The sequence below is a fragment of the Panthera onca genome, chromosome D4 (genome assembly GCF_046562875.1).
Source record: "Panthera onca isolate mPanOnc1 chromosome D4, mPanOnc1 haplotype 2, whole genome shotgun sequence".
In the NCBI taxonomy this organism is placed as follows: domain Eukaryota; kingdom Metazoa; phylum Chordata; class Mammalia; order Carnivora; family Felidae; genus Panthera; species Panthera onca.
The window spans coordinates 80,756,398-80,782,514 of record NC_138351.1 but is presented as its reverse complement, the minus strand read 5'-3'; the positions used below and the strand labels follow the sequence as shown (position 1 = coordinate 80,782,514).

Sequence of the window (26,117 nt, the reverse complement as noted above, 5' to 3'; positions counted from 1 at the left end):
TAAAAAGTTACATCTGGTATCTCATCTGAGTTTCACTGCAAGGAAATAAGTACTACGTACACTTTAGGTATTAGAAAATGAGTCCCACAGAATAAAACAGAATTCTTCCAAAATGACATGGTCATTTCCTAGTAGAGCAGAGACTAGAACCTGGGTGTACTGGTTACCAGTTGGTTACACTTCTCCCTTTACAGTACTGCTTCTCCCCAGTACATGCGGGCTTTGCATGATGACCTTTTTGAGTAAAGACAAAGAGCACTGTATTAAGAGATCTTATTATGTACTGGTCACCTTGAAGAAGTTCTTCTTACAAAAGAGTAAGAAACTTCTAGAAATCAGAAGGCCACTACCAGTAAAAATGTCTAGAAACCTGCTAGAAGTATATCAAATTCACATGTATTTTTTTAATTAATTTATTTATTTTGAGAGAGGGAGAGAGAGGAAGAGAGCACAAGCATGAGCAGGGGAGGGGCAGAGAGAGAGGGAGAGAAAGAATCCCAAGCAGGCTCCGCACCGTCAGCACAGAGCCCGACATGGGGCTCAGTCTCACAAACTGTGAGATCATGACCTGAGCTAAAATCAAGAGTCAGACACTTAACTAACTGAGTCACCCAGGCGCCCCTCAAATTCACATTTTTAATCACATTAATGAATGTGATTTGCTGATGTTCAGGCGATCCAGTCATTTATCGCTTCTGGAAAGACGATCTTCAACAGGAAAGCACATCCACACCTAACCCCAGTACAGCACACGTGGTAGAAACCACTGCCTACGCTTTACTCACCAGTCTGAGCTTGAAAGACATAAATTATGTTAACCCAATCATCAGATGGCTATCTGAAGAGCAGAGGTACGGAGGCGGCTTTTATTCAACCCAGGTAACATTTCTCTGTCTGGTTTTACCCTCCTGAAGACATTTGCCCTCCTCCTGCATGACATGTGCCACATTCATTCTGTCGCCCATGCTTTCGTCCTCCCGCCAAGATCTGAATAAATGACTAGAGTCAAAAGACCCTTGGAGATTATCTGCAGTGACACCCTTCTCCTACAGCGGAGGAAGTCAGCCCCAAGAGGTTCATTCATGGAGTTAGTGGCACAGCCAAAATCAAAACTCACATCTCCTGACTCTAAATCCAGTACTTCCTCTATGATTCTTAATGATCACGAAGGGCTAGTAAGGTTATCAGTGATTCCATCACATCCTATGTAATGAACAGAGGCCACCGTGTGGACCAAAGTACTGAGATTCCCTCCCCCCCAAAATGAGTAAAAAGTGAGAGAAATACTGACTGTTACGGTTTGCCTAGCTACCAGTGTAAACTCATTTATGTATGTATGTTTTGTAGTTATTATGTAGTTGTATAATATGCTCTGGTTTCAAAGATGAGCTCAAACGTTAGCATCTTCTCTGTTCCTTGAATGTTTGGATGATCGTAGAATGTGTTTCTATGTGTTTATAAAATTTAGAGCTAGAGGGGTCCTTTAAGGTTACTTTAGTGATTATGTAATCTGAGGAGGCAAATGAATTTCATCTTGGAGACAAGTGTAGGCTTAGCAGGGAAGAGTGTCCCATTGATTATCATGCCATGTCACAGGCAGACGGGGTAGCCACGTGTTTGACGCCTCTGATCTAGTCAGTCACATTTCCCAATCTTGCACATGAGGAAGAGGAGACCTAGAAAAATAAAGTTCACCCATTCATTCCTTCAACAAATACTTGTTCAGTAGCTACTAAATGTAATGGATGCCAAGAAATCTTACATTACAGTGGTAGAAGCAGAAAATGAAAACGGAATAATAGAGAGGGAGAACGTATTTATGGCCTCACTGTAGAGTTATCTAAGGTGAGACTTAAGGATAAAAAGGAGACAGTCATGCAATGATTAGAAGGCATTCTGCAAAGAGTGACTGGCCTGAGGTCATGCACCCAGGACACCTGGAGAGCCTGGAACTGAGGCCACACCTCCTTCCTCTCCCTGCCAACAGCAGCATCCCTACTGGGGAGGGAGAGACCTCCACCTAGGAGCCCTTCACCAATTTCACTCAGTCAGCTGGAGTTTCCCCACTGGTCAGTGCATCCTCACTCTCTCATAAGAAAGCGGATTTGTAAATACAGGGAAGATATAAATGAGCTAAACCTGTTTTTGTGCCTTGCTGATTGCTGACAGGATACGATTAATGCCATCGAGGGCCTGACGGAATATTCACTCCTGATAAAACAACTCCACTTGAACATGGACATCAATGTCTCTTACAAGCATAAAGGTGACCTCCACCGTTATAAGATGACAGAGACGAATTTCCTTGGGAGGCCAATAGAGGTAAATTAAGGACTTTTTATAAAATTTTATAAGTGGGTGGGCCCTTTGAAGTCATGTGTTCCCCTCTTACTTTACAAATGTATCTATTTACTACTTAAAAATACATTGAGTACCTGCTATGTCCCAGGGCACTGGGAATTCAAAAGCAAAGTGTATGAAGAAACTGGGTACTCGGGGAGACTGCTGTTTTAACAGACAGTAAAAAAATAAGAGCCTTGGTAGGGACATGGAAGGACAGAGCAGGGCCTCCTGACCCAAGGTGAGAGGTAGGAATTTGTCAAGTGCGTCCAGATGCGCAGGTTAAATCTGGGAGAATCAGGATGAGTTAGCAAGGCGAAGAAAAGGGGGAAAACATTCTAGTCAGAGAGAACAGTATGCACAAAGGTGCAGTGGTAGAGTGAGAGGGAAGACACGTGTGGACATCCACGTGGTTCCATGTGGGCCCGTCATACACACAAAGTATGGCCAAACTGAGGGATTGGCCTTTGGGTCCCCTGACAGCTTACCCCATGTACCCCTGCTGAATTTTTTTTTTTTTATGAAAACCTCAATGGCCTGTGAAAATTTCCCAAAGTAAAGGACACGTTGGAAGAACTAGTTTCTGTGTCGATAAGAGTAGCTGCTAGTAAACGGCTGCTAACATATATTTTTCTAATTACCACATTTCAGATTCTTTTAGGTCATATTTAAATACACAGATGACTGGAAATAGTTTTTAACTGTCTACATGCTCTACAAATCCATGGTTGGGAGAAGTAAGTAGGCATGAGAAATAAAATTGAACGCGAAAATTAAAAACAATTGGCCCACAGATAAAAGAAAAAGATAGGTATGGATACGGATATATAGACAGAGATATAGAAATATTCCAACACTTGAAAGTCCAGAGACCTCAAATAAAAATCTGCCTCCAAACTCTTAAAAAACCGGACGATCAGGCAACAGGGTGTTGGCCACAGCAAGCACTCTTCATCCGGTCCCAGTTTCTGGCAGTCACGTGATATATGTGTGTGTGTGTGTGTGTGTGTGTGTGTGTGTGTGTGCGCGCGCTCTTTGTGTGCCCTTGCTTGGTGCCTGGGCCTCTGCAGGCACGTGTGCTTATGGCCCCCAGGGTTGGCAATGTGTCTCCTTTCTCTGGGAGCGTGTAGACTTCACCAGAGGTTCACATTCCAAGCCAATGGTGTAAGATCTCATGAGGAGCTCTTGACCTGAGCGGCAAGGTAGGCCCACCAGAGATGTAACCGCAGTCAATTCTTCTCTACAGGGCTAATGCTGTAAGGGCCTCTTGCCATTTTTAAATAACTAAAACTCAGCCCATGACGCTGTCTTTGTATAAAACTCAGGCTATGAGTATCTAGTCTGGAATATCTCTATGCCAGCATTTCCTGAAATGCATTACCTAACAAAGGTTTGGTGGTCAAGTTAGTGTGGGACACTCTAGTTTAAATGAAGTTAATCAAGTTTGTTCATAGAGGATTCCTACCCCACCCTTCATATGTATGTGAGTAATTGTGGTGACCCTGGGGAAGAATGGGCAATGGAGGGACATGGGGATGGGGGCAGGGCAACAGTATTCATTTCCCAAACCTATCTGTCACTCAAGTTCATAGAACCCATTCCTCATGCAGCATCTTGATGCACTGGCTTTTCAGTAAATGCTGCTATCTTCCATCAGGGAGAACAAGAGAATTGGCCTTGTTATCTACATTTACTAAAATCTAGAGGAAGGGCTGACAACTCTTCATGCACACCGAATCCCCTTTGCACTAGTGTGCTAAGTGAGGGAACGGGCAGCCCGCAGCCTTGGAGCGAGCAAGAAACCTACTCTTTGGGCCTCTTGCTCAGGATGGCCTCTCCCACGCCTTCCACACATCAGGGAGCATTTGTACAACAGAGCTTCTCCGGAGGGGAGGCTTTCTTAACCCAGTCCTGACCTTCGCTCTCCTCCTGCAAGGACGGAAGAAGAGTGTCAGCACCTAAGGATCTGGCAGGCTTAAGTGAGGTGCCGGATGGGGCAACGGGGTTTGAATAAAAGACCAGTGGAAGTGGAGGAGATGAGCCTCCTCCTGAGGCACTGAAAGGGATTTATTCCGTTGGCAAAAGGAGATGAAGATCCAGTTCTATCATAACCATATATAAATGAAAACATAACCCAAAGTGGCTTCTGCTGTGTTGGTTTTGCGGGCTTGCTCAGGAGAGCTCAAGACGTGGTATTCATACGGACAAGGGAAAAGGAATTTCCAGCACTTCTAGCATCTGTGTGCACAGGATCTCCACTGTCTTATCCATTGAATCTCACAGAAGCCCAGAGAGAGGAAGCTGGCAGGTGTCAGGCTACTTTTCATTGTTCTGTCCTCCCTCCCTATTGAAGAAGAAAACAAAGCACAGTTTCTCATCCACCTTTCCAGGTGCCCCTCAATGATGACCTCGTCGTCAGTACTGGGTATAGCAATGGCGTGGCTACGGTGCACGTAAGTATTTCATTGAGAGCCGATTTCAACCATATGTCTGCTTGTACTAAGTAACATGAAAGAAAGTTAGGGACTTTGCCACAAAGTTACAGAGATCTAGGCTTGGGCAACCAGGACTAAAGTAGGATTCATTTACTCGTTCTTTTTAGCTGTCTCAGTAGCGGTCCTCACAATTTCTTTTTGCAGATGGCTACGTTAATCCTTGTACGTATATAGTCTTTGTATTTGTGGAAATTATATATATATATAATTATACATATATATATAATTTTACGGTTCTGTAGTTGTATGTGCATATGATGCATGTATGTGATTATACACACATACATATCCCTGCTTTCTATGGTTAGTTACATAGTCACATCGCAATTCTCCAGCATCATTGCAGATTGATGAATATATGTAAGGACTTAAGTTTCTATTATTTTAACTGTAGACTGCATGCACATACACAAACAGCTTAGAGAAACGTGTGACTGACTGCCGAATGGCTAAGATGAACTACATATTCTAAGCATCAGTTAACACTCTACTGATGATTTCAGTTACACTCTTATCTTTGGCATGTCCATTCCGTCTAAGACTTTATGAGATTGCATGGTTGGGTTGGTGGGGGAGACAGACTGTGCATTTTCTCTGTCACTTGTAGTTGCTCTCAGTATATCTACTTCTGGCAGCGCCTCTGTCCTTCCCTGCACACCTGTAATTTGTCATTTACTATGGTGGCATGGGGGTTAGGAGAAAACCATACTTCCTGGCCTTGAAGTGTTTTGCATGAAACTAGAGTATACAGGTTCCAGGACAAGAGGCTTAGGAACTTTTCTATACAGTAAAGTACTCAGATTTGACCACATGGGATTTGGCAAGATTCTGCCTGCCTAGATGTCATTTTTTTTTTTTTTTTTTTTTGCCTACTTGGGCTTCTCAGGTATGTTTCAAATTATAGAGTTCGCTGAAAGTCCAGCTGTTGGGAAATGAGTCTTTGCTACACCCCATTTGTACTGGATTGTGGAGTCAATACTTTGGGCATTTCACCTGCAGCAACAGTACAGCCATGATGCCTTCCCCGCTGTCCTGTTTTTTGTTTTTTATTCTTAAGTTAGTTAACATACAGTGTAGTCTTGGCTTCAGGAGTAGAACCCAGTGATCCATCACTTACATACGACACAAGTGTCCTCCTTAATGCCCATCACCCGTTTAGCCCATCGCCATCAACCCTCAGTTTGTTCTCTGTATTTAAGAGTCTCTCTTATGGTTTGCCTCCCTCTCTGTTTTTATCTTATTTTTCCTTCCCTTCCCCCATGGTCATCTGTTAAGTTTCTCAAATTCCACATATGAGTGAAGTCATGTGATATATGTCTTTCTCTGACTTATTTCACTTAGCATAGTATCCTCCAGTTCCATCTATGTTGTTGCAAATGGCAAGATTTCATTCTTTTTCATCACCAGGTAGTATTCCATTATATATATTTGTGTGTGTGTGTGTGTGTGTGTGTGTGTGTATATATATATATATATATATACATACATACCACATCTTCTTTATCAGTTGATAGACATTTGGGCCCTTTCCGTACTTTGGCTATTGTTGATAGTGCTTCTATAAACATTGGGGTGCATATGCCCCTTGAATCAGCACTCCTGTATCCTTTGGATCAATTCCTAGTAGTGCAATTGCTGGGGCATAGGGTAGTTCTCTTTTTAATTTTTGGAGGAACCTCTACACTGTTTTCCAGAGTGGCTGCCCTGTCCTGTTTTAAATAGACTATTGTTCACACGTCCCAACGTAGGTAACAACTGTGGTTCAGAAAACCAGTACTTCTGAGGAAATCTGCAGCTTTCATTTGAAAATTGAAGCCCAAGACATAGAAGGTAAAACAGAACGATACATGCTGTAATTGTGTGCCTTTTTTTTTCTACCTGTGGCCTTCACATCCCTCTCCTGGTGGGTTGGTTCTCTCCTCCACTCCAAAAGCAAGCCCTCTTGCACCCTGAAGTACCCCTCTAACCTTGGCTCTGGGGTCAGGGTACATGCTCTCCTCTGCCCTGATAGCTCCCATTTGTGGCTCAAAGGCCTGTTCCTACAGGAAACTTTCCGGCCACCAGTGAATCCAAGCATCGGCCCTTTCTCCCTCCAACCTTCTGCAAACACGTTACCTTCAATAACTCCTTCCTTAAATCATAACTTCTTTGAGAGCAGGGAACTGTTACAGCTATTGGTATTGTCAGCAGCCATGAATTGCCATTAAAATCACCAGCAGCGCCAGCTTCCAAGTCAAAAATCATGTTTAAATGTGTTCAGGGACCTTTTCGTTGATTATTCTGTTGCGACAGGGCACAAAACAGCTAAGAATGGTTTACTCTCATTTTTTGTTTGCTTGTTTTTTTATGCGCAGCTTCCAGCTACAGACGCTACAGCGACTCAGATTACAAACGCATAGTAGCATGTGCCAGGTAAGTCTGTTTCCACAGAGGGGAGCACAGACTCAGGGCCTCACTTGTGCCGTGGTATTATCTCTTTACATCTTTTGGAGTTTTAAGATGGCCGGAAGATGCAAAATTGTTTGCTTGTTAAAATGCAGAACATAATGGGTATTCTTAGCTACTTTGTAGAACAGCTTCATTTTTGCTCATAGTTTTCCCTCCCACATTTGGCCTTCTTCTAATTCAAACACTATAATATCTATTTTTTCTGTCTTCCAGAAAGGTAGAGAGGAGATAGAAGGATGAGGAAAAGAAAAAGCAAAAGATTTTCTTGTAAGCAGCTTCTACTCTCTTACTTAGATCCCATTCCCCCAGAAAATTCCCTAGCCATTATCAGCCAGTGGTTCTCAACTCAGGCTGCACATGGAAGTCAGCTGGAGAGCTTTTCGAACTATCCAAAACTCTAGCCTCACCCCCAGAGGTTATCCTGATGGCAGCCAGTGTCGAGAGCCACCAGCCCTCCGCAGGCTAACTCCAGAGCCCCGAACTGGCCACTGTATCAGTTTCCTGTTGCTCCTTGGTAACAATTTACCAGACACTTAATGGTTACAAAGCCCAGATTTATTCTCTTACAATTCTGGAGGTCAGAAGTCCTGCCTGAAATCAATGGGCTGCCTTCCTCCTAGAGGCTCTAGGGGAGAATCCACTTCCTTGCCTCTTCCAGATGCTGGAGGCTACCATCTCCCCTGCTTCTTTCCCTTATAAAGACCCTAGTGATTACACTGGGCACCCCCCCTCCCCCCCAGATAATCCAGAATAATCTCTTGATTGCAAGACCCTTAAATTAATCACATCTGCAAGTCCCTTTTGCTGCATAAGGTAACGTATTCACAGGTTCAGGGAATTAGGACGTGGACGTCTTCAGGGGCCATTATTCTATGTGTACGTATCTTAGTGCTCACATAGAGTGAATCAGTCAGTGGCAAAGCCATGTTCGAGCGCAGGCTTCTGCCTTCTTCCTTTCATTACCCCTCAGCACTTCCTGTTGGGCTCTGTTTCCTTATTCTTCATATTCTCAATAGCTGATTTCTGTGGTTGGTACTCTGCTGATTTTACTGATCATCACATGTGATGTCAAAGCACTCAGTATGGATAACTCAGAAATTCCATCGCGTTGTGTCATAGATTTGAGATGAAAAGGATTTTAGGGATGATATTGTAATCCCTTATTTTAGAAATAAAGACGGGCGCCTGGGTGGCTCTGTCCGTTCAGCCTCCGAGTCTTGGTTTCGACTCAGGTCATGATCTCACAGTTTGTGAGTTTGAGCCCTGCATCAGGCTCTGCACTGACAGTGCTGGGCCTGCTTGGGATTCTCTCTCTCTCTCTCTCTCTCTCTCTCTCTGCCCCTCCCCTGCTCATGCTCTCTCTCTTTCTCTCCAAATAAATAAATCAACTTAAAAAAAAGTTTAGAAATAAAGAGACAGAGACACAAAGAGGTGAGGTAACCTGCCAAGTTGTCACAGAGTTGGTGGCAAAGCCAGGGCCTCAAGCCGCAGACCCTGACACCCAGTCCAGGATCTGAGCCACCTCCTCCAATCAGTATAACCTGAGCCCACTGACCTCAAGGAACAGCACACTGCTTCCCACTGCCTCCTTCCCAGCCATTGCCAATGCTTGCCCAATCTCTCTCTCTTCAGGATTCCCTCACTGGCCAGTCTGCTCACGATATCTCCTTCCATCCCTGTCCAGTCTCTGCCCTCTGTTCCCTCTCAGACATCCTTCCTCATTCCCTCATGTCTTTCTGCGAAGAAGGTTCCCCTTTCCCTTCCTCCTAACTGCCATTTCTTCTGGGGGAGTTGTCTTTATATTCACAATACTTGTCACAGGGAGAGGTGAGCAAACTTGTTCAGGGCAAAGCCAGAGTCACGGCGTGGGACCCTATAGTGGGCGCAAAGGAGGGCTCTCTGATAGTGGAGGAGGCCACCTGGGGGGTAGCCTCTGCTGCAAAGTCCTCATGTGACCTGTAGCAAACCAGCTCACTTCTCTGGGCCTCTTCTGTAGGGCAAGGATACCGAACTATCTCATCCCCAGGTGTTTTCCAGTTCTTATGTTCCACAGCTGTGCAATACCTACAAAGGCTCTTATCAAACCCTCATTCATGAGAGGGGCACCTGCGTGGCTCAGTCCGTTAAGCTTCCGACTCTTGATTTCAGCTCAGGTCGTGATCTCACAGTTTGTGGGTTCAAGCCCCACATCAGGCTCTGCACTGATACCGTGGAGCCTGCTTGGGACTCTCTCTCTCCCTCTCTCTCTCTGTCCCTCTCCCCTGCTCATGCTTTCTCTCTCACTTTCAAAAATTTAAACTTAAAAAAAAAACCAAACTCATTCATTTGAATTCATTGACAGGAGGCCTAATTCCAGATTGCTAACATACAAAAGAAGGCAAATGGAGATGTAATATTGAATTTTCTATTTTTTGACTTTTACAAATTCGGAACAGAATGTTCAAAAAAGCCAGGTGGAATATGCTTTGGCTCTGTAAAGCTGAAGTGAGGTTGGATAAAGTCCAAAAGTGACTGTGTAGTACTTATTTATGTGAAAAATTCTCTGCCATCCAATATTCTCTCTCCTGATTAAAAACAAAAAACAAAACAAAACAAAACAACAAAAAAAAAAACACACCAGCATACAGTTTCTGTATTCAGGGGGTCTCTTTCCTGTATTTAGCTTCTTATAACCTCTCTGTTGTATCCATAAGAGAAGAAAAAAAGGATTTCTCTTCTCTCCTCTCTGAACAAAATGCCTTTGGGGGAGATTGCTGTCTTTGGCAGCAGGCAAGGGGCTTCTTGAAAGGAAGGTTTCTGTTCCATGGTTGAAACAGTCACCATGGCAACCAGTCATCAAGGCTCCAGCAACTTTTCATAGACATTCTCCATTCAGGAGGCCCTTTTCCATTCTGTTGACAGAGGATTTGCATCTGTGAGCAAGGGGTCTCTGCTTCTGGTGATACTCACCCGCCCTGTTACGGGGAGATGTCCAGATATCACTTTACAGTTCCACGTTGTCTTACAGTCTGTTGTTAATTGTTAATTTGGTGAAGAATGGGGTTAAATTTCTGTAACCAGAGATTTTATAATATCTTTTACGGTAACTATTACATGCAAGACATCTAAGGGGGTCTGCCCTGATTAGGTGCAATTGGGGGAAAGAGATCCCTTGCCACCTCTATCTCAAATAAAACCTCCCATTTAATTAAAACTCAGTCCTTCAGGTGAGATCAATTTATCTGCCCCCCTACGACACTGTCTCCCCCGTTTCTTCCTTTAATCCTGATTGATCTTTAAGCTCCACTCTCAAAAGTCTGGCTACCTGTCAAGCATCTTGAGGTGAAGCTGGGACCTGAAACTCAACCTTTGCAGAACCACACTCTGCCCCTGTCCCTGGGCCCCAGTCCCGGACCTGCCAACTTGCCCCTTTTAAATCTTCTAATTCTGCTTAATGGTAGCATCAACCTCTGCCACTCAAAACGAAGCCTTGGAATTATAAATATAAAACTAACACACAAGTTCATTCTTCTTCACAGTTTATTTTACAAATAAGAAAATGAGCTCTAGAAAGGGAGAACAATTTGTGGAAATGTCTCAGCAGAACTGGGTGAATCCCAAGTTTCCTGATTCCCCAGTTCAGTGGTTTTTTTTTCTCTCTCTTATCAGAAAAACAAAAAAAACTTAAACACTAAATCTCCCATTTTACCCCCTTTGCCTTTTTCCTTAGCTTCCTCCCAAACACAATTCCTAGCAAAGGATAGTCCTCAAACACTTTTTTAAAATAAATTATCTATTGGGGCACCTGAGTGGCTCAGTTGGTTAAGCACCTGACTTCAGCTCAGGTCATGATCTCGTGGTTTATGGGTTCGAGCCACGCATCAGGCTCTATGCTGACAGCTCAGAGCCTGGAGCCTGCTTCAGATTCTGTGTCTCCCTCTCTCTGCCCCTCCCATGCTTGTGCACTCTCTCTCTCTCTCTCTCTCTCTCTCTCTCTCTTAAAAATGAATACACATTAAAAATTTTTTTAAAGAATAAATTATCTATTATGGAAAATTTAGAAAACACAGAAAAGCATGGGTAAGAAAAAGAGATCATCACTTATAATCTCACCATCCAGAGAAAATAGCTGCTAACATTTTAGGTATTTCCTTCCAGTCTTTTCCTAAACATGTTTATTGAGTCTTTTTCCAATATAGAACTAATTTTCTTTTTCAAATGTGCTCTGTTAGAAAAAAAAGAACTAGAATAGAAATCAAGAGGTTTATGCAGCTCTGGGGTGAACTAGTCATGTGACCTTGAACAAGTACCTTACTCTCATCCTCAGTTTCCTCAACTAGTTAATTAAAGAGCTTGGACTGAATGACTTCTATGATGTTTTCCAGCTCCAGAATGGTGGTCCATTTAAAGTATTTGCCAAGTGAGCAAGAGTTAGAATAGATGACTCAAAAGTCTCTTGCAACTCTAAAATTTAGAGATTACAATGCATGTATTGTAGAGAGGCAAGGAAGTGGAGGCCCAAATTAAAAATTAAAGCCTACTAAGAAATAAGACCTTTTCTTGAAGAATCTTGTCCACGTATCTATTGCATTTCCTAATCTCTAATTTGTTTTAGCTACAAGCCCAGCAAAGAAGAATCATCATCGGGATCTTCCCATGCAGTGATGGATATCTCTTTGCCTACTGGAATCGGTGCAAACCAGGAAGACTTAAAAGCTGTAAATGTTGTCTTTTACATATGGTTATGGATGTTTGGTTTTCTTTATTGCATTATTTTACAGATAAAGCTATTTTCTTTCCTTTTAATATATCACTTTCATGGAACCACCTAGAATATTCTTTCCAAACCAACAATCTACCTAAGCTTTGATTTTCCGAAGTAAAGTGGGGACATATGTGTGCATGGTCTGAACAAAATGTGAGTGCATATGATAACATGTCCAGACTTCTTCAAGAAGAAGAGCTGCTTTTCAGCTTTTTTGAATAGTGGATTACATCCCCATGTCTAACATCCCAATATTGGATGAAAGCATTTAAACAAAAAGATCAACTTTGAGAAAAAAAATTTTTTAAAGATCATGAAATTAAATTCAAGCCTTCACTTTCCTCTCTTAGCTTGTGGAAAGGGTGGACCAACTATTAGCTGATTACCAAATCAAAGATGGACATATTATTCTGCAACTGAATTCGGTAAGTTCCACCTCCCACCGTTCTCCGTTTCCAATCACTATCCAAAATCTACAGGCTAAAAATGCTGAGTCTCTTCTCTCCCATTAATTTCCTCAAACCTTGAATTTGTCGGACAGATTCCTTCTGATGAGTTCCTTTGTGTTCGGTTCCGGATATTTGAGCTGTTTCAAGTTGGGTTTCTGAATCCTGCTACTTTCACGGTGTATGAATACCACAGACCAGGTAATCAGCTTGACTTGAAGATTTCTGCAGAGTATGACTTTGCCTTCGTTACACTACTCACCGCATCTCTCGTTTTTGGAGAAGCCCATTTCCCCCGCCCCCCTATTTCTTTCATCCTCCAAGAATCACCTTGTCCACTGATAGTCTCATCACATTTTGCCAAGGGCTCCGTTGTAGCAGTTGTCACATTGCTTTGTTGTTATCTGTTTGCATGTCTTTCTCACCAAACCCAGATGGAAGGCTTTCGTCCTTGTGCCCCCAGCATCTAACCCAGTGTTCAGTATATAACACGTATTGATAAATGTTGAGTGAATGACCCCCACTTTTGATCACTCAGCCTCTAATACTAAGTGATTGGAGAGCTCTTTGGGTCACAGGGCAGACAAGTCCACATTAAGCAGTTCTACTTATTCCAAAAAAAAAAAAAAAATTCTTAAAATGAACCAAACTCTCATATCCATTCATTCTAGTTGTGTCTTCTGGAATCACATGGAACACACTCAGCCCCACTTCCCCTGTTCTTCTCCAGCCCAAACAATTACAGCTCTTTCGATTGACTCTCGTGTAACACAATTTATTTCCTCTCATTTATGGAAGCACCAAATATTTTAATTCTAAGAAATAAATATGGAACAGTAAGTTTCAAGCATAGAAAGGCAAGTCTTTGAGGGAGGGTGGAAGGGGCCCATGCCAGGAGAGGCAATTCACAATTTAACCTCCCTGCACCTAAGTTACAAAATCGAAAGGTTTGGGATACGTGATCTCCAAGTTCCCATGGGAGACTCACTGATCCATGAATGTATTGAGAGTTAATCAAGCCACTTCTCCTAACTATGTTTTCATTGCCACAGATAAGCAGTGCACCATGTTCTATAACCCATTCGATGCCAGACTGCAGAAAGTCTGTGAAGGAGTAACATGCAAATGCATAGAAGGTAAACTTCATTTAACATGTTTAGGCTGCATGCTTGTTTAAAGCAGCCACTCATAATCCAGGGCTAATCTGGGGGAAGCTATTTGACAAACTCATTTCTCAGAAGTAGACATATAATCTCAGCTGATTGAAAGCTGATTCCTTTAATATGATAAAACTACTCAACAACTCGTGAACATCCTGATAGCTTCTACTATACAGAGCGGGAGAAACACCCTCTAGACAATTGTTGGATATCAGAGGGATAGCATGATGCGAAATTTTTACTTTTCACATGGTCTTTTTAATGTAATAGGACCACAACCTAAGAGAACAGAGGCTCAAGACTGAGCCACTAGCTCCTCTTTCTTTTTTTTTTTTCCCTTGTCCTTCCCACTTTGTGACATCTCTGTTTATTGTTCAGTTACCTTCAGTCTTCTGTAAACCTAAGACAGTCTTCTTGGTCAAGAAAAAGACCCAGAACCCAACAACAGTCAACAACCGATTCCATGTGGGTCTGAGCTGGTTTGGGGTTTATTTTGTTTTTCAGAAACCTTAACATCTATACATTTCTTAGGTACCTACTATACCATTTTATAACCGTAAATCAGTCCAGTTATCATCTTGGTTCCTTCAAGGCAGGAAGGGAATGGGAAAATTTTCCTCCTTTCTTCCGTGAAAACATATACATTTCTAAAGAACTGAATGTGGAGTGACTGCCCATTCTAAGCCTTCATGTTCAAGATTTTGTTTGTGCTTGTGTCTGTTTTGGTTTTGCTTTGCATAATGTTTTACTTAGTGGAAGAGGAGAAAATGGACAGGTTGTAGGTGTCTGGTATTTGTAAGGTTATACTGGATTGTCTCAGGACTCATGAGAACTGTGTTTAATGCAAAGGGAGTGGCTGCTTCTTTACGTTAACCTAACTTTTAGCACTTTTCGCAAAATCCAGCTGACTGCGGACAGATGCAGACAGAATTGGATCTGACAATCTCTGCAGATGCTAGAAAAGAAACAGCCTGTAAACCAGACATTGCCTATGGTAAGTTCAAAGGTTCAATGTAGAGTTCCATTAAACATGAGATGTTATGAATACGTGATCAGTTAGAAAGATCAACAACCTTTCACAATGATTATATCTGTGAATACTGTACTCCATGTGTTCCCTTGAAGGAAAATGCCATCAATTTTTGGCATTAACATGCAAAATTATTCATCCTTCAGGAAAGAAATGTAACTTTCATTTAAAATGATTGGAGTGATGTACACACCTGGCCAAGACACTTTACTCCAATAGATCACATTGAATTAAACATATTGAATTAAACTGAACTAAAATATAGTTAAAGAAAACTTTTGAGAAGCCAGGAAGATGTAAGATTTCACTAGCATATTCTTCCAGTCAATAGAGCAGAGGGAGAGACAAAGGTCGTTCGGGGGCTTGGAGTTTTTTCAAACTCCCTTTAAAGACAAGGTAAAAATATTGGTACTAAATCATTTTAAATGTATGCAGAACTGCAATCTTTCACTTCAAAAGGAGCATCTCCTTCTGTTTACCCGGAGCACAGAGCTAAATCTGATGCCCAGTATGGTTGTAGTCTTGTTTTCTACCCATAGTTTCTAGTGTTTATTTATTTCTGGTGTGTGTGTGTGTGTGTGTGTGTGTGTGTGTGTGTGTGTGTGTGTGTGTGTGTGTTTGTTTGTTTTGAGAGAGAAAGAGAGCATTTTGTACACTATCTCAAACCATGTGTGTGTGTAAGTAGGGTGTTATTTATAAATGAAAGATAAGTACATCTAATTCAGCACTTTGTGTTTACCAACTGTTTTCATATATGGCTCCTCAGTGGGGTCCCCTAAGACTTCTTTGAGGTAACAGAGAATTATCTACATTTTGCCAGTGAAGAAACTGAGGCTCAGGGAGACTCAGTAATTTGTTCAAATTTATGCAAGAAGTCAGTAGGAAAATGAGGATGCATCCTGGTCTCCAGTGTCATTTCCGTTATATTATACTGACCTCTCTTAGTGGAAATGCAGCCATCTCAGGATGAATTGGGTATGGTTTATAGTCTTTCTTTTTTTAGAATTCATCTTGATTTTTTTAAAAAAGCTAAAAAAGCTGCCTAACTCAGCCAAGACCCACTGCAGGTTTTAAAACACATTAAGATTTGAATACTATATTGTTTAATAAATAAAAATTTCACCAAATTATTTCTTCCCTCCATTTTAGAACTATTTTAACTCTTGAATATCAAAAACCTGTTTTAACACATAGAATAAATGCAATCTGGATGTAGTTTATTATTCTCAAGAAAAGGCTTATCTGGCTTTTTTGAAGACTATGGGTTGATATTAGAATAATAAAATAAAAACAAAATAAAATATTTCCCTCTCTCCACCTATGTCCAGAGCAGGTACGTTGCCCATATGCACCATAGAGACATAAATCTGAAATTCGGGACATTTTAAAATCTGTTTTAAACTACTAATTCACTCAGCTTTTGTTCTGGCACAATGAGTTCATTCATCTAGCTCGCTAGCTAGAATCCCCAAAATGGGCAAACCTTTCAGATCATTCACTTCAACCCCACCCAAAGCAAAAATGAGATCTTTTCTTAGGCCACATAGATGGGATAGATCTCTTTAAGCTTCCCATTCCAAAAGTGAGATCAAATACCATGGATTAAAAGGTAACGCCTGAAGGAAGAGAAACCAGGATAGAGAATGTCTTGTGTCAGATAGCTGTCAATCCAAGCAAAGATGAGTCAGAAAACGGAATCCTGTCAAAACCCAAAGATCAAAGCCAGTGGAGGTAGGCAAGGGATCAAGGCAAGGAGACAGGAGGCCCACAGGGCAGGCCTGAATGGTAGATAAACTGTCTGTGGGCCTATGGAGAAGGATCTCCTCCACGTTCCCCATGGGTGTGACCCCACTAATCTTAAAGGATCAGAATCTGAACACTCCATCTAACAAAGGCATATTTTTGTCTGTTTAGTGTGCTTCTGTCTTTTAATTTAATATTGCTCTTATCCCGATCAGCCCGTTCTGTAACAGTGGCGAGGGCAAATGGTTCTAAGTAGAATGGAACCATGAGTCATTATCAGAATCTAGGAAGGCCTTTTGAAAGAAATGAGATTTACCTCAGGGTGCCCGTAAAAGCTTGCTATGCTTCCTTTCTCATTTGTTTGACAAACTCTGGCTTCTACTGGACACGGCATTAGTGACATTAAGCATGAATTCTTGTGTTGTTTCTTCTACCAGCTTATAAAGTTCGTATCACATCCATCACCAAAGAAAATGTCTTTGTTAAGTACACGGCAACCCTCCTGGATATCTACAAAGCTGGTGAGAATTCATTCATTTATTCTTTCACTCCACCAATATTTAGTACTTACTATGGGCCATTTTATTAGACACAGAGAAAACAACTTGAATAACACAACCAGAGTTCCTGCCTTCATAAACCTTATATTCCATAATATAAGGAGACACGTGTTTTTAAAAAGGAAATGAAAAAAACAAATTAAACAATTATTAATCATAGCCAGCACTATATTTGAGATATGGAATTAGTGTGGGAAGCTTCTGTATTGTGATAACAGACGGCATCGTTTAGGGGTGTGGCCATTAAAGGGACGGGGCAGAGAGGGAACCAAATATGCAAAGGCCCGAGACAGCAAGCAACTAGGCATCATCAGGGAACTGATGAACCCCGGGTGACTGGGCTGTAATGAGACAGGGAGAGCCTAGCCTGAGAAGAGGCTGAGAGATAGACATGAGCTGGGTCATACAGGGATTTATAAGGCATGGCTAGAAATTTGGATTTTATTCTAGAAGTCCAAAGGGAAGCTAATAAAAGGTTTGAGGTAGGCAAATAGCATGATCTGATTTATGATTTTAAAAGATCACTCTGGGGGTGCCTGGGTGGCTCAGTCGGTTGAGCATCCGACTTCGGCTCAGGTCATGATCTCACTGTTTGTGAGTTCAAGCCCGTGTCAGGCTCTGTGCTGACAACTCAGAGTCTGGAGCCTGTTTCAGATTTTGCGTCTCTGGCTCTCTCTGCCCCTCTCCTGCTTATACTCTGTTTCTGGCTCTCTCTCTCTCTCAAAAATAAATAAACATTTAAAAAATTGAAAAAAAAAAAAAAAGAAAAGAAAAGAAAACTCTGGCTTTCTTCTGTTGGAGGGAACACAAATAGAAAGAGGGAAACCAGTTAAGGACATCTGTAAAGTGCAAAGGCTTGGGTTAGAGGCTCAGTGAAGATAAATGAGAGTTTCAATAACCAATAGAATAAAATGAACTTGTATGTAAAATAACACATAAAACATTTAAAAATATGTTCCCTTTTATTCTCTAATCAAACTAAGCTATAAATGTTATAATGCTGCTTGTCAGATTACATAAATTACCACACAAATGATTCATTAAATCATTCTTTTTTAAATATTTATTTATTTTGAGAGAGAAAGTGAGAGTATGTGCGCACGCACAAGCTGAGGAGGAGCAGAGAGAGGGAGAGAGAGAATCCCAAGCAGGCTCTGTGCTATCAGCTCAGAACCTGATGTGGGGCTCAACCTCAGGACTGTGAGATCATGACCTGAGCCGAAATCAAGAGCTGGACGCTTAACCAACTGAGCCACACAGGCGCCCCCATTAAATCATTCTAATAATTCCAAATAAGTTTTTTATTTTTAGAAATTGTCAGTTTTATTTTGCTTGCCTCACTACAGAATTGCCCATCTGAGCTTTGATTTGACAATGAGGAACCACCTCAAACATTTCCAATTACATCTTTATTGCATTGATAGTCTTTACACAACCTATAATCTCAATAAGTAATTTCTCCTATAGTGACAGTATTGTTCATGGTAATGAAGTCTCTCTCAGCTCAAGCTAAATTGGTAGTAATTACATTCAAAATGTTTCTAGTCCTTTGGATACTGTCTGACATTTTTCATGTTCAACATATCTCTATTATCAGCTAAATCATAAAAACAATTTATTGAAATGCCATGTTTAGTTTTCCCAATTTTCTTCATTTTTATTCCCCTTCAACCCTCAGTTTTCCAAATGTCATAGGCAAAACTGTAGACTTCATAAATTTTTTAAAAAACTGAAAAGTTTGTCATATTTTTAACTCTTGTCACTAAAACAAAAATATTTTCATAAATTCGCTTTTCCCTTAAATTGACTTTATTTTGTTTTATGTCAAATTTATGATCATTCTTGATTTTATAACAGCTCTTGTTCCACTTTTGTAGTTTCCTTTACTTATTTTTATATGGTTTTATCATTCTGTAATCTGTGAGCTTATCAAAACTGAAATATCTTTTCTTGAACAGCTAAAGATGATATTGACAAAATTGCTAGACTATCATAAGCAAATCACCAAAAAGTATATCTATCCACTTTCTAAATATTTGCTCCTATAACACAATTGTGTACATAATTATGTATCAAAGTGAATCTATCAAACTTATAATTTCCAAACTGCCTTCACGATTCTAGCACTACCAGCTGCCCATCAAAATCCCAATATTTTTCCAATTTTGATTATTGCAATTGTTTTCATTATTACAATTTTTAAAGCTTTCTTCTTATTACTTACTTCTGTCTAGTGTGTATTAGATATGTGGTAGTAAACACTAAATTTATTAAGACAATATTTAAAGTGATCTTTTGCTTGGCTCGTATCTTTATATTGTCCAGAGATACTTGATATCTACTTGATACATAATTCAGTCAAAGCCAAATTGAACAGCTGGGAACTTCCAAATTTTTGCTGAAACCCAGACTCCTCTTTGGCATTGCATCTGCACCAGTAAGGAGTTCACATGAATATTCCTCATTGACTCCATTCTCTCAAACAGTTGTTCAGTTATTCCTTCCAGTACCTTGATATCAATAAAACCCATTAAGCAGTCTTCGAAGTCGGCAGGTTTTTTTTACATTATTTTAAACACTTTTGATGTTAAGTACTTGATTTTCTCAATAATTATTGAAATTTAAGGGGCGCCTGGGTGGCTCAGTCAGTTAAGCGTCTGACTCTTGATTTCAGCTCAGGTCATGATCTCATGTTTCATGGGATCAAGCCCCACATCAGGCTCTGTGCTGACAGTGCAAAGTCTGCTTGGGAGTCTCCCTCTCTCTCTGCCCCTCCCCCACTCTCATGTGCTCTCTAAATTAATTAATGAATTAATTAATAAACAAGTAACATTTTAAAAAAGAGTTTAATTAAAAAATATTGGAATTTAATTTTATCACCTTATTTAGATTTTCCAAAAAGCTGTGCTCTCATTTCAGTAGATATAAATTTTACAATAAGTAGGACCATAAATCTAAATTGCAATATGTTTATATTGATTTTCTTTCTCTTTTGATATTCTATCAAGAGTTTTGAGTCTGAAAATGCTTGATCATTGTTAGCCATAGACTAGAGTTGGATTCTAATAATACTTTCCAAATATTTATTTGGTGGATCAATACTCTGATAAAATGCTTTTCTGGTTTTTATTGTTTCAAATGTTTCACTGTATGAAATTGATTTAGCATGTTATTCTGTTTTTTTCTCATTGATGATCACAAAGTTTGTTTATTTGAACCATGATCGTCATTCTGACAAAACAGGTGTTTAGCACTTCGATCGTTTCACAGCCCAACTTTTGAGCACCAATTGCATCCAGCTTTCACATTATAAGCAATAATAAGCCATTCCTATTTTTGCTGAAATAATCAAGTGCTTTTCATTACAGAAATGCAAGTTATTTGTTTTATTTTGCACCAATTCTTGCACAGAATCAAAAGACATTCCAGACTGTTCTCAATTTTGTGCAGTATCAGATGATTCCCAAGCTATAGTTCTTTTAATTTTTTTTAATGTTTATTTATTCTTATTTATTTAAATTTTTTTTTGTTTTTTACATTTATTTTTGAGAGAGAGAGAGACAGAGGCAGAGCATAAGCGGGGAGAGGCAGAGAAAGAGGGAGACACAGAATCCAAAGTAGGCTCCAGGCTCTGAGCTGTCAGCACAGAGCAGAGCCCAATGCAGGGCTCAAACTCACGGACCACAAGACCACGACCTGAGCCGAAGTCAGACACTTTACCAACTAAGCCACCCAGGTGCTCCTAATGTTTATTTTTTGAGAGGCAGAGAGCAATGAGAGAGAGAGGGAGACACAGAATCTGAAGCAGCTCTAGGCTCTAAGCTGTCAGCACAGAGCCTGATGAGACCATAACCTGAGCCAAAGTCAGGCACTTAACTAACTGAGCCACCCAGGTGCCCCCCAAGCTGTAGTTCTTTTTAATATCATTTCTTTTCTGTTCTCCTGTCCATTCCGAAGATTCACATTTATGACATTTAAAAGGAAATGTTAAGAAAATTTTGCATAATTTATTATCTCTTCTTTCTGGGTGTTTATTTTTTAATATATACAAATTTTAAATGTCTATAAATATCAAAACATCACACATTTACCACTTACCCAAGAATTGCTGCACACTAACAATAAGCCAAACTAAAACCTAAACTATTTAAAACAGAGAGCAATTATACAGTTCAAGGATAATGACAAGTTGGTGTTTCCCCCAAAACATAGGATGCTTGGAGTGAAGATATAAATGGGAAAAAAAGAAAAAAAGATCAGTGATTGTTGAGCCAAGGTTAATTATTCCCTCTTTCTGAATATGCTTGAAATTTTCCATAACCAGAGGCTTTTAAAAATATTGATAAGGCCGTGACAGGGGCTGAGTTGGTAAACAGTGCTGGGAATATTGTTTAGATATTGCTGCCAGGGGAAGTCATGTATGTTTTAATGGTCATCAGGAGAGCTGATGTGTGCACACTAGTTAAAGAACACTAATTAAAGTTTGCCATTGATGTAGTTACTATTATGTACAGGTTCAGAAGATTTTCAAGATTTAATGCTTAGGATAACTCTGTCAGAGTTGAATAACTGATCATCAGTCCTGAATCTATAGCAATGAATCAGGCCCAGTCCCTGCTTCAAGAAGCTTCCAGCCTAGCTGAAGATACATGTGGGGTGAAATACTGTGATAGAAGCTCAAGTATAATGGGAGTAAGGGAGAGACAGAGAGATATTTATGAGAAAGAGCCTCTGGGAGTGTTTACTGGATACCTTGAGAATTGATGATGTGTTTGAGGATGGGTAGAAATTTAACAGGACAACATGGGGAGGAATGCATTCCAGGTAGAAGAGATAGCTTTTTGCCAATCTCTGAGTTCTTTGGGAATCCCAAGTTATCCTCCTTAAAATTTTCCAAGTCCTTCACACGGCTTACATTTTTCTACCAAGTTGTCCATTGCCAGCTACCAAATACTTTTTTGGTATTTTGGGGATTAATATTGTTTAACTATAGAGACGTTCTTTTAATTCCTGTTTCTACAGGAGTTACAATAACAAGCACTTATACAGCACTTGTTGTGTTCTAATCACTTTTCATATATATGTTAACCCATTTAATCTCACATCAGTTTCCCAAGGTGGGTTTCATCGTCACTCCCATCTTTCAGATGAGGGACCTGAGCCTCATTTGTCCGGGTCCACACAGCCAGCAAGCAGCAGAGCTGAGGTTTGTCCCAGAGAGCCTGATTCCAGATTCCAGAGTCTTAACCATATAGACATTGTCACTTTCCAATTGCCACTCGAGATAAACATATACTCTTGAGTAAATAGCCACGAGGTACTAGAATTCTGAGAGTTTATAATCGTGACATTATAACATGAATGTGATAACCTTACATGTGTGTGCCTCTCAGGAGAAGCTGTTGCCCAGAAAGACTCTGACGTCACCTTCATTAAAAAGGCAACGTGTGCTAACGCTGATCTGGAAAAAGGAAGACAATATTTGATTATGGGTAAAGAAGCCCTCCAGATAAAATACAATTTCAGTTTCAAGTAAGTCATTTTGGAGTCCCTCTGATCTTTCCTTCAAAACTAGGTGTAATTTATTCTTAAATACACTATACGTTTCTCATGTGTCCTGCTATTAACCAACGAACCATTAGGAGCATAAATAAAATAATGTGAATTTACACTTGACCTTAGCCAAAAGGCCAAGAAGCAATGAAACAATGAGAATTGGAAACAAAGAACTACTTATAACCATCAGGGTAGCCGGGAACTCAATGACGGACAAACCGACTGAGCACCTGGGTGTGTAGGTGTTTCTGAAGGCGCCCCTCCAACCCCCTCTCCGCCACATCTGCCCCCTCAATAAGTTCTCAGACTGTTCTGTTTGTAAAGAGGGAGATGTTTAAATATGCATCTTATGATCTCTTCTTAAAAAAATAGATCTTGAAACAGATGCCATTCCTGCCTTTAATCGTGGGGCCCCAAGCAGCTTCATGAGATTTGAGGGTTTGTGGCCCTTCCCAGGGGGAGGCCGGCCCAGCAGAGTCCGGCTGACACATGGGGTGAGCAGCCTGAGTGCCTTTGAATTGGGCTCTTCGCTATTCATTTTCCTTTTTTCTCGGCAGGTACCTCTACCCTTTGGATTCGTCCACCTGGATTGAATATTGGCCTACAAACGCAATGTGCCCATCATGCCAGGCGTTCTTGGCTAATTTAGATGAGTTTGCTGAAGACATTTTTCTAAATGGCTGCGAAAACCCCTGAGGAAGTTCAATCGTGTAGGGTTTTCACTGTGGACTCCTGTTGTGGAAGTGTCTTCCTTTTCTTTTGTTTCTTCTTCTTCTTCTTCTTCTTCTTCTTCTTCTTCTTCTTCTTCTTCTTCTTCTTTTTAACATTCACAGCTGGTCTTATTTGGAAAGCTCACTTTACTTAGAATTAGTGGCACTTTGCTTTTAGTAGAGGATGATTTTAAGAGCTGTAACTTTCGGAAATAACACGGCCTTAGGGGGCATGGAGACAGACACCCGTTCCAAGGTTATCTATCGGACACCAGAAGCAATAAAAATTGGACCACCTCCTAAAACCTACCGCTCAGGAATGTCTGCCGGGGACCAAAGAATAGCCCCCATTGAAATGGAGTATCTTACAATAACATGGCCTTTGCTTGAAAGAAAATACCGAGGGGCAGAGAGCTGGTCATTAAAACCTGACTTTGCTTTCAAAATGTGGGAAAAAGCGAAGAGGCCTATTATTTTATGCGAGGCCAGCTGGACCCACACAGATGGGCAAGTTGAGAGACAAAGACCTGAGAAGGCCCAGCCTCAGAGTCCTCAGCAAACTGAGAAGGCGGGAGCATTCGCCCCTGTGGCTCCCCTTCCCCCCGTGGGGGTCCACGACTCCCTCCGCTCCCTCCCAGCACCTGTCCATTTCCCCCAGGGTCTCCCTCAGCAATAATCACCCTGGGAGGCAGCCCGCAGTGCAGCACCTGGTGAGGAGAAGCCAAGTGGTGATCAGGAGACCTTCCTGCTGGGCCCTAACCAGGTCTTGGAGCCGTGTTTAAACTTTTCTAAAAGAGGGTCTATAACAGGATGTTCATTTCTTTTTTTTCTTTTTTAATGTCTATTTTTTGAGAGAGAAAGAGAGAGACAGAGCACAAGCAGGGGAGGGGTAAAGACGGAGGGAGACACAGAATCCCAAGCAGGCTCCAGATTCCGAGCTGTCAGCACAGAGCCCGACATGGGGCTCAAACCCACGATCTGAGAGATCATGACCTGAGCCAAAGTTGCCCGCTTAACCGACTGAGCCGCCCAGGTGCCCCTAAGTGACTTTTAGATCTTAGGAAAGAATTTTCCCAATAGATTCCCATTTAATGTCTCAATAATCTCACAAGGTACAGGGATTATTATTATCCCCAATTTATGGAGGAGGAAATGGAAGCTCAGAAAAGTGAAGCAATTTCCCCAGCCTGGTAAGGGGCAGCAGTGGAGACCAAACCCCAAGGCTTTCCCTCTGTCCAGACAACATCCCTCTTCCACATCATGACCATCACATTGCTTGTCAGGTTTAATTTTCTAAGACCAAAGTAGGATGCAGTTGGAGTTTCTTAGGTATAGTTTAACGAACTCCATTGAAATCTCACCAGGAAACAGGATGATAAACTCTGGCTATAACAGTAACAGTGACTGTAACACATTCCCTTTTTGTAAAATCAGCATTTTACCAGTTAGGCAGAACTACACGAGGCTCGCAGTGTGCCTTGTAAGTAATACTAAGATTTTCCACTTCCAGGAGCTGAGAATTTATTTTCGTTAATGTCAAGGCTCACATTGTGGGCACTCCCTTGGCAAAAACAACCATGCCCCGACTCTCTGCCAGCAAGGGATGAGGCCCCCCTCCAGAGCTGACCTGAAGCGTCTCCTGTCCCCCTCCTGCCAAATGCAGGATGTATGGAGCCGGCCGCTGCAGTGCTGGGAGGCACGGGTCTCTCTTTTCCCCAAGCACTGTGGCAAATAGGTTGGGCCACAGTGGCCTAATTAACCCACCATACCTCAGAGCTTTCAAACATCAAATCAAAACTTTCTGAGTTAGCCCGGCACCCGTTAGAAATCCACCAGCATACTTCTTTAATGAGGCTTTCACAACCCCCCAAACAGGCTGGGGTCCCTGCTCCACCCTGAGCACTCTTCCAAGGCACTTGCAACTATGTCTCCAAGCAGGTACATTGTTTATTCAGGGTGCAGCTTCCTAGCTCCATCGTCCGCTCTGTGTGGGCAAGTCTGGATCTGTTCTGTTCACCCCTGTCTCTGGTGCCTGGCACAATGCTGGACGTGTCACAGGGACTCATTAAGTGTCTGCGGATTCCCGCTGAGTATGGGGCATCAGAAAGCCCAAATTCTAGTCTTGGCTTTGCCCCTGCAGGGACTTGGGACAAACCTTCTCATCTCTTTGGTGGTCTGTAAACAAGGGAGTGGAACATTCAAACGCCTTTCTACAGCTCTAAGAAGGTATCTCATAATTTTATGTTGGGAAACAGAAAACAAAACCACATGGCATGTAAGCAAGGCATGTATTTCTTTCTGGAAGTAGGAAGGGAGCTCAGAGAAGTGAGTGAGTGTGTGAGCTAGAGGGCTTTCCGCGGACCTCCTAAAGACCGGGCAGGATTTGGGTAGGGAGAGGGAGGCAGAAGGATCTTTCTGGTTGAAGGGAAAAGCATAAGGCAGGTTTCCACTGGAGGCAGTAAGAAGATTTAGATGCTACAAACGAACGCTATTCATTTTAATGGCTAGATGTTTTTTGTTTTTTTTAAGTTTTTACTTTAATTCCAGTTAGCATACAGGGCTATATTAGTTTCGGGTACGTGATATAGCGATTCAGCTATATGTTTGTGTTAACATATATTAGAAAAAATACAACTAGCACCTCAAAACCACGATATACAATTTTTTTCAAAAATAAATGTATCGGTCAAAAAATAAGTCTATTTAAGGAAAAGTTTTAAGTAAACAAAAGTATAGGTTGTTCTTGGGAAAATCATGAGGTTGGCATGCACAAGATTGACGTTTAGGAAACTCTGTCTTAAGAAAATATGTGGAATTGACAGTGTGCCAAGCTTGAGACAGGCAGCCTCACTCCATTTTCCTCAGTGAGGAATCCTGAGCCAAAG

At 41.3% G+C, this 26,117-nt stretch overlaps 1 protein-coding gene across 1 annotated transcript in view; it reads left to right on the top strand.

The window, feature by feature from the left end:
- The window catches only part of LOC132662999 (complement C5), an 85,016-nt gene extending 61,338 nt beyond the window's left edge, over positions 1–23,678 (top strand). Inside the window, exons 29-41 of the mRNA XM_060608840.3 lie at positions 674–879; positions 2,170–2,322; positions 4,731–4,793; positions 6,584–6,665; positions 7,190–7,247; positions 11,878–11,980; positions 12,378–12,452; positions 12,569–12,674; positions 13,526–13,609; positions 14,538–14,627; positions 16,844–16,927; positions 22,360–22,498; positions 23,080–23,678. Of these exons, the coding sequence (XP_060464823.3) occupies positions 674–879; positions 2,170–2,322; positions 4,731–4,793; positions 6,584–6,665; positions 7,190–7,247; positions 11,878–11,980; positions 12,378–12,452; positions 12,569–12,674; positions 13,526–13,609; positions 14,538–14,627; positions 16,844–16,927; positions 22,360–22,498; positions 23,080–23,218 (1,382 nt within the window). The 3' untranslated portion in view covers positions 23,219–23,678. The remainder of the gene's footprint in view (positions 1–673; positions 880–2,169; positions 2,323–4,730; positions 4,794–6,583; positions 6,666–7,189; positions 7,248–11,877; positions 11,981–12,377; positions 12,453–12,568; positions 12,675–13,525; positions 13,610–14,537; positions 14,628–16,843; positions 16,928–22,359; positions 22,499–23,079) is intronic.
- The last annotated feature ends 2,439 nt before the right edge of the window (positions 23,679–26,117 follow it).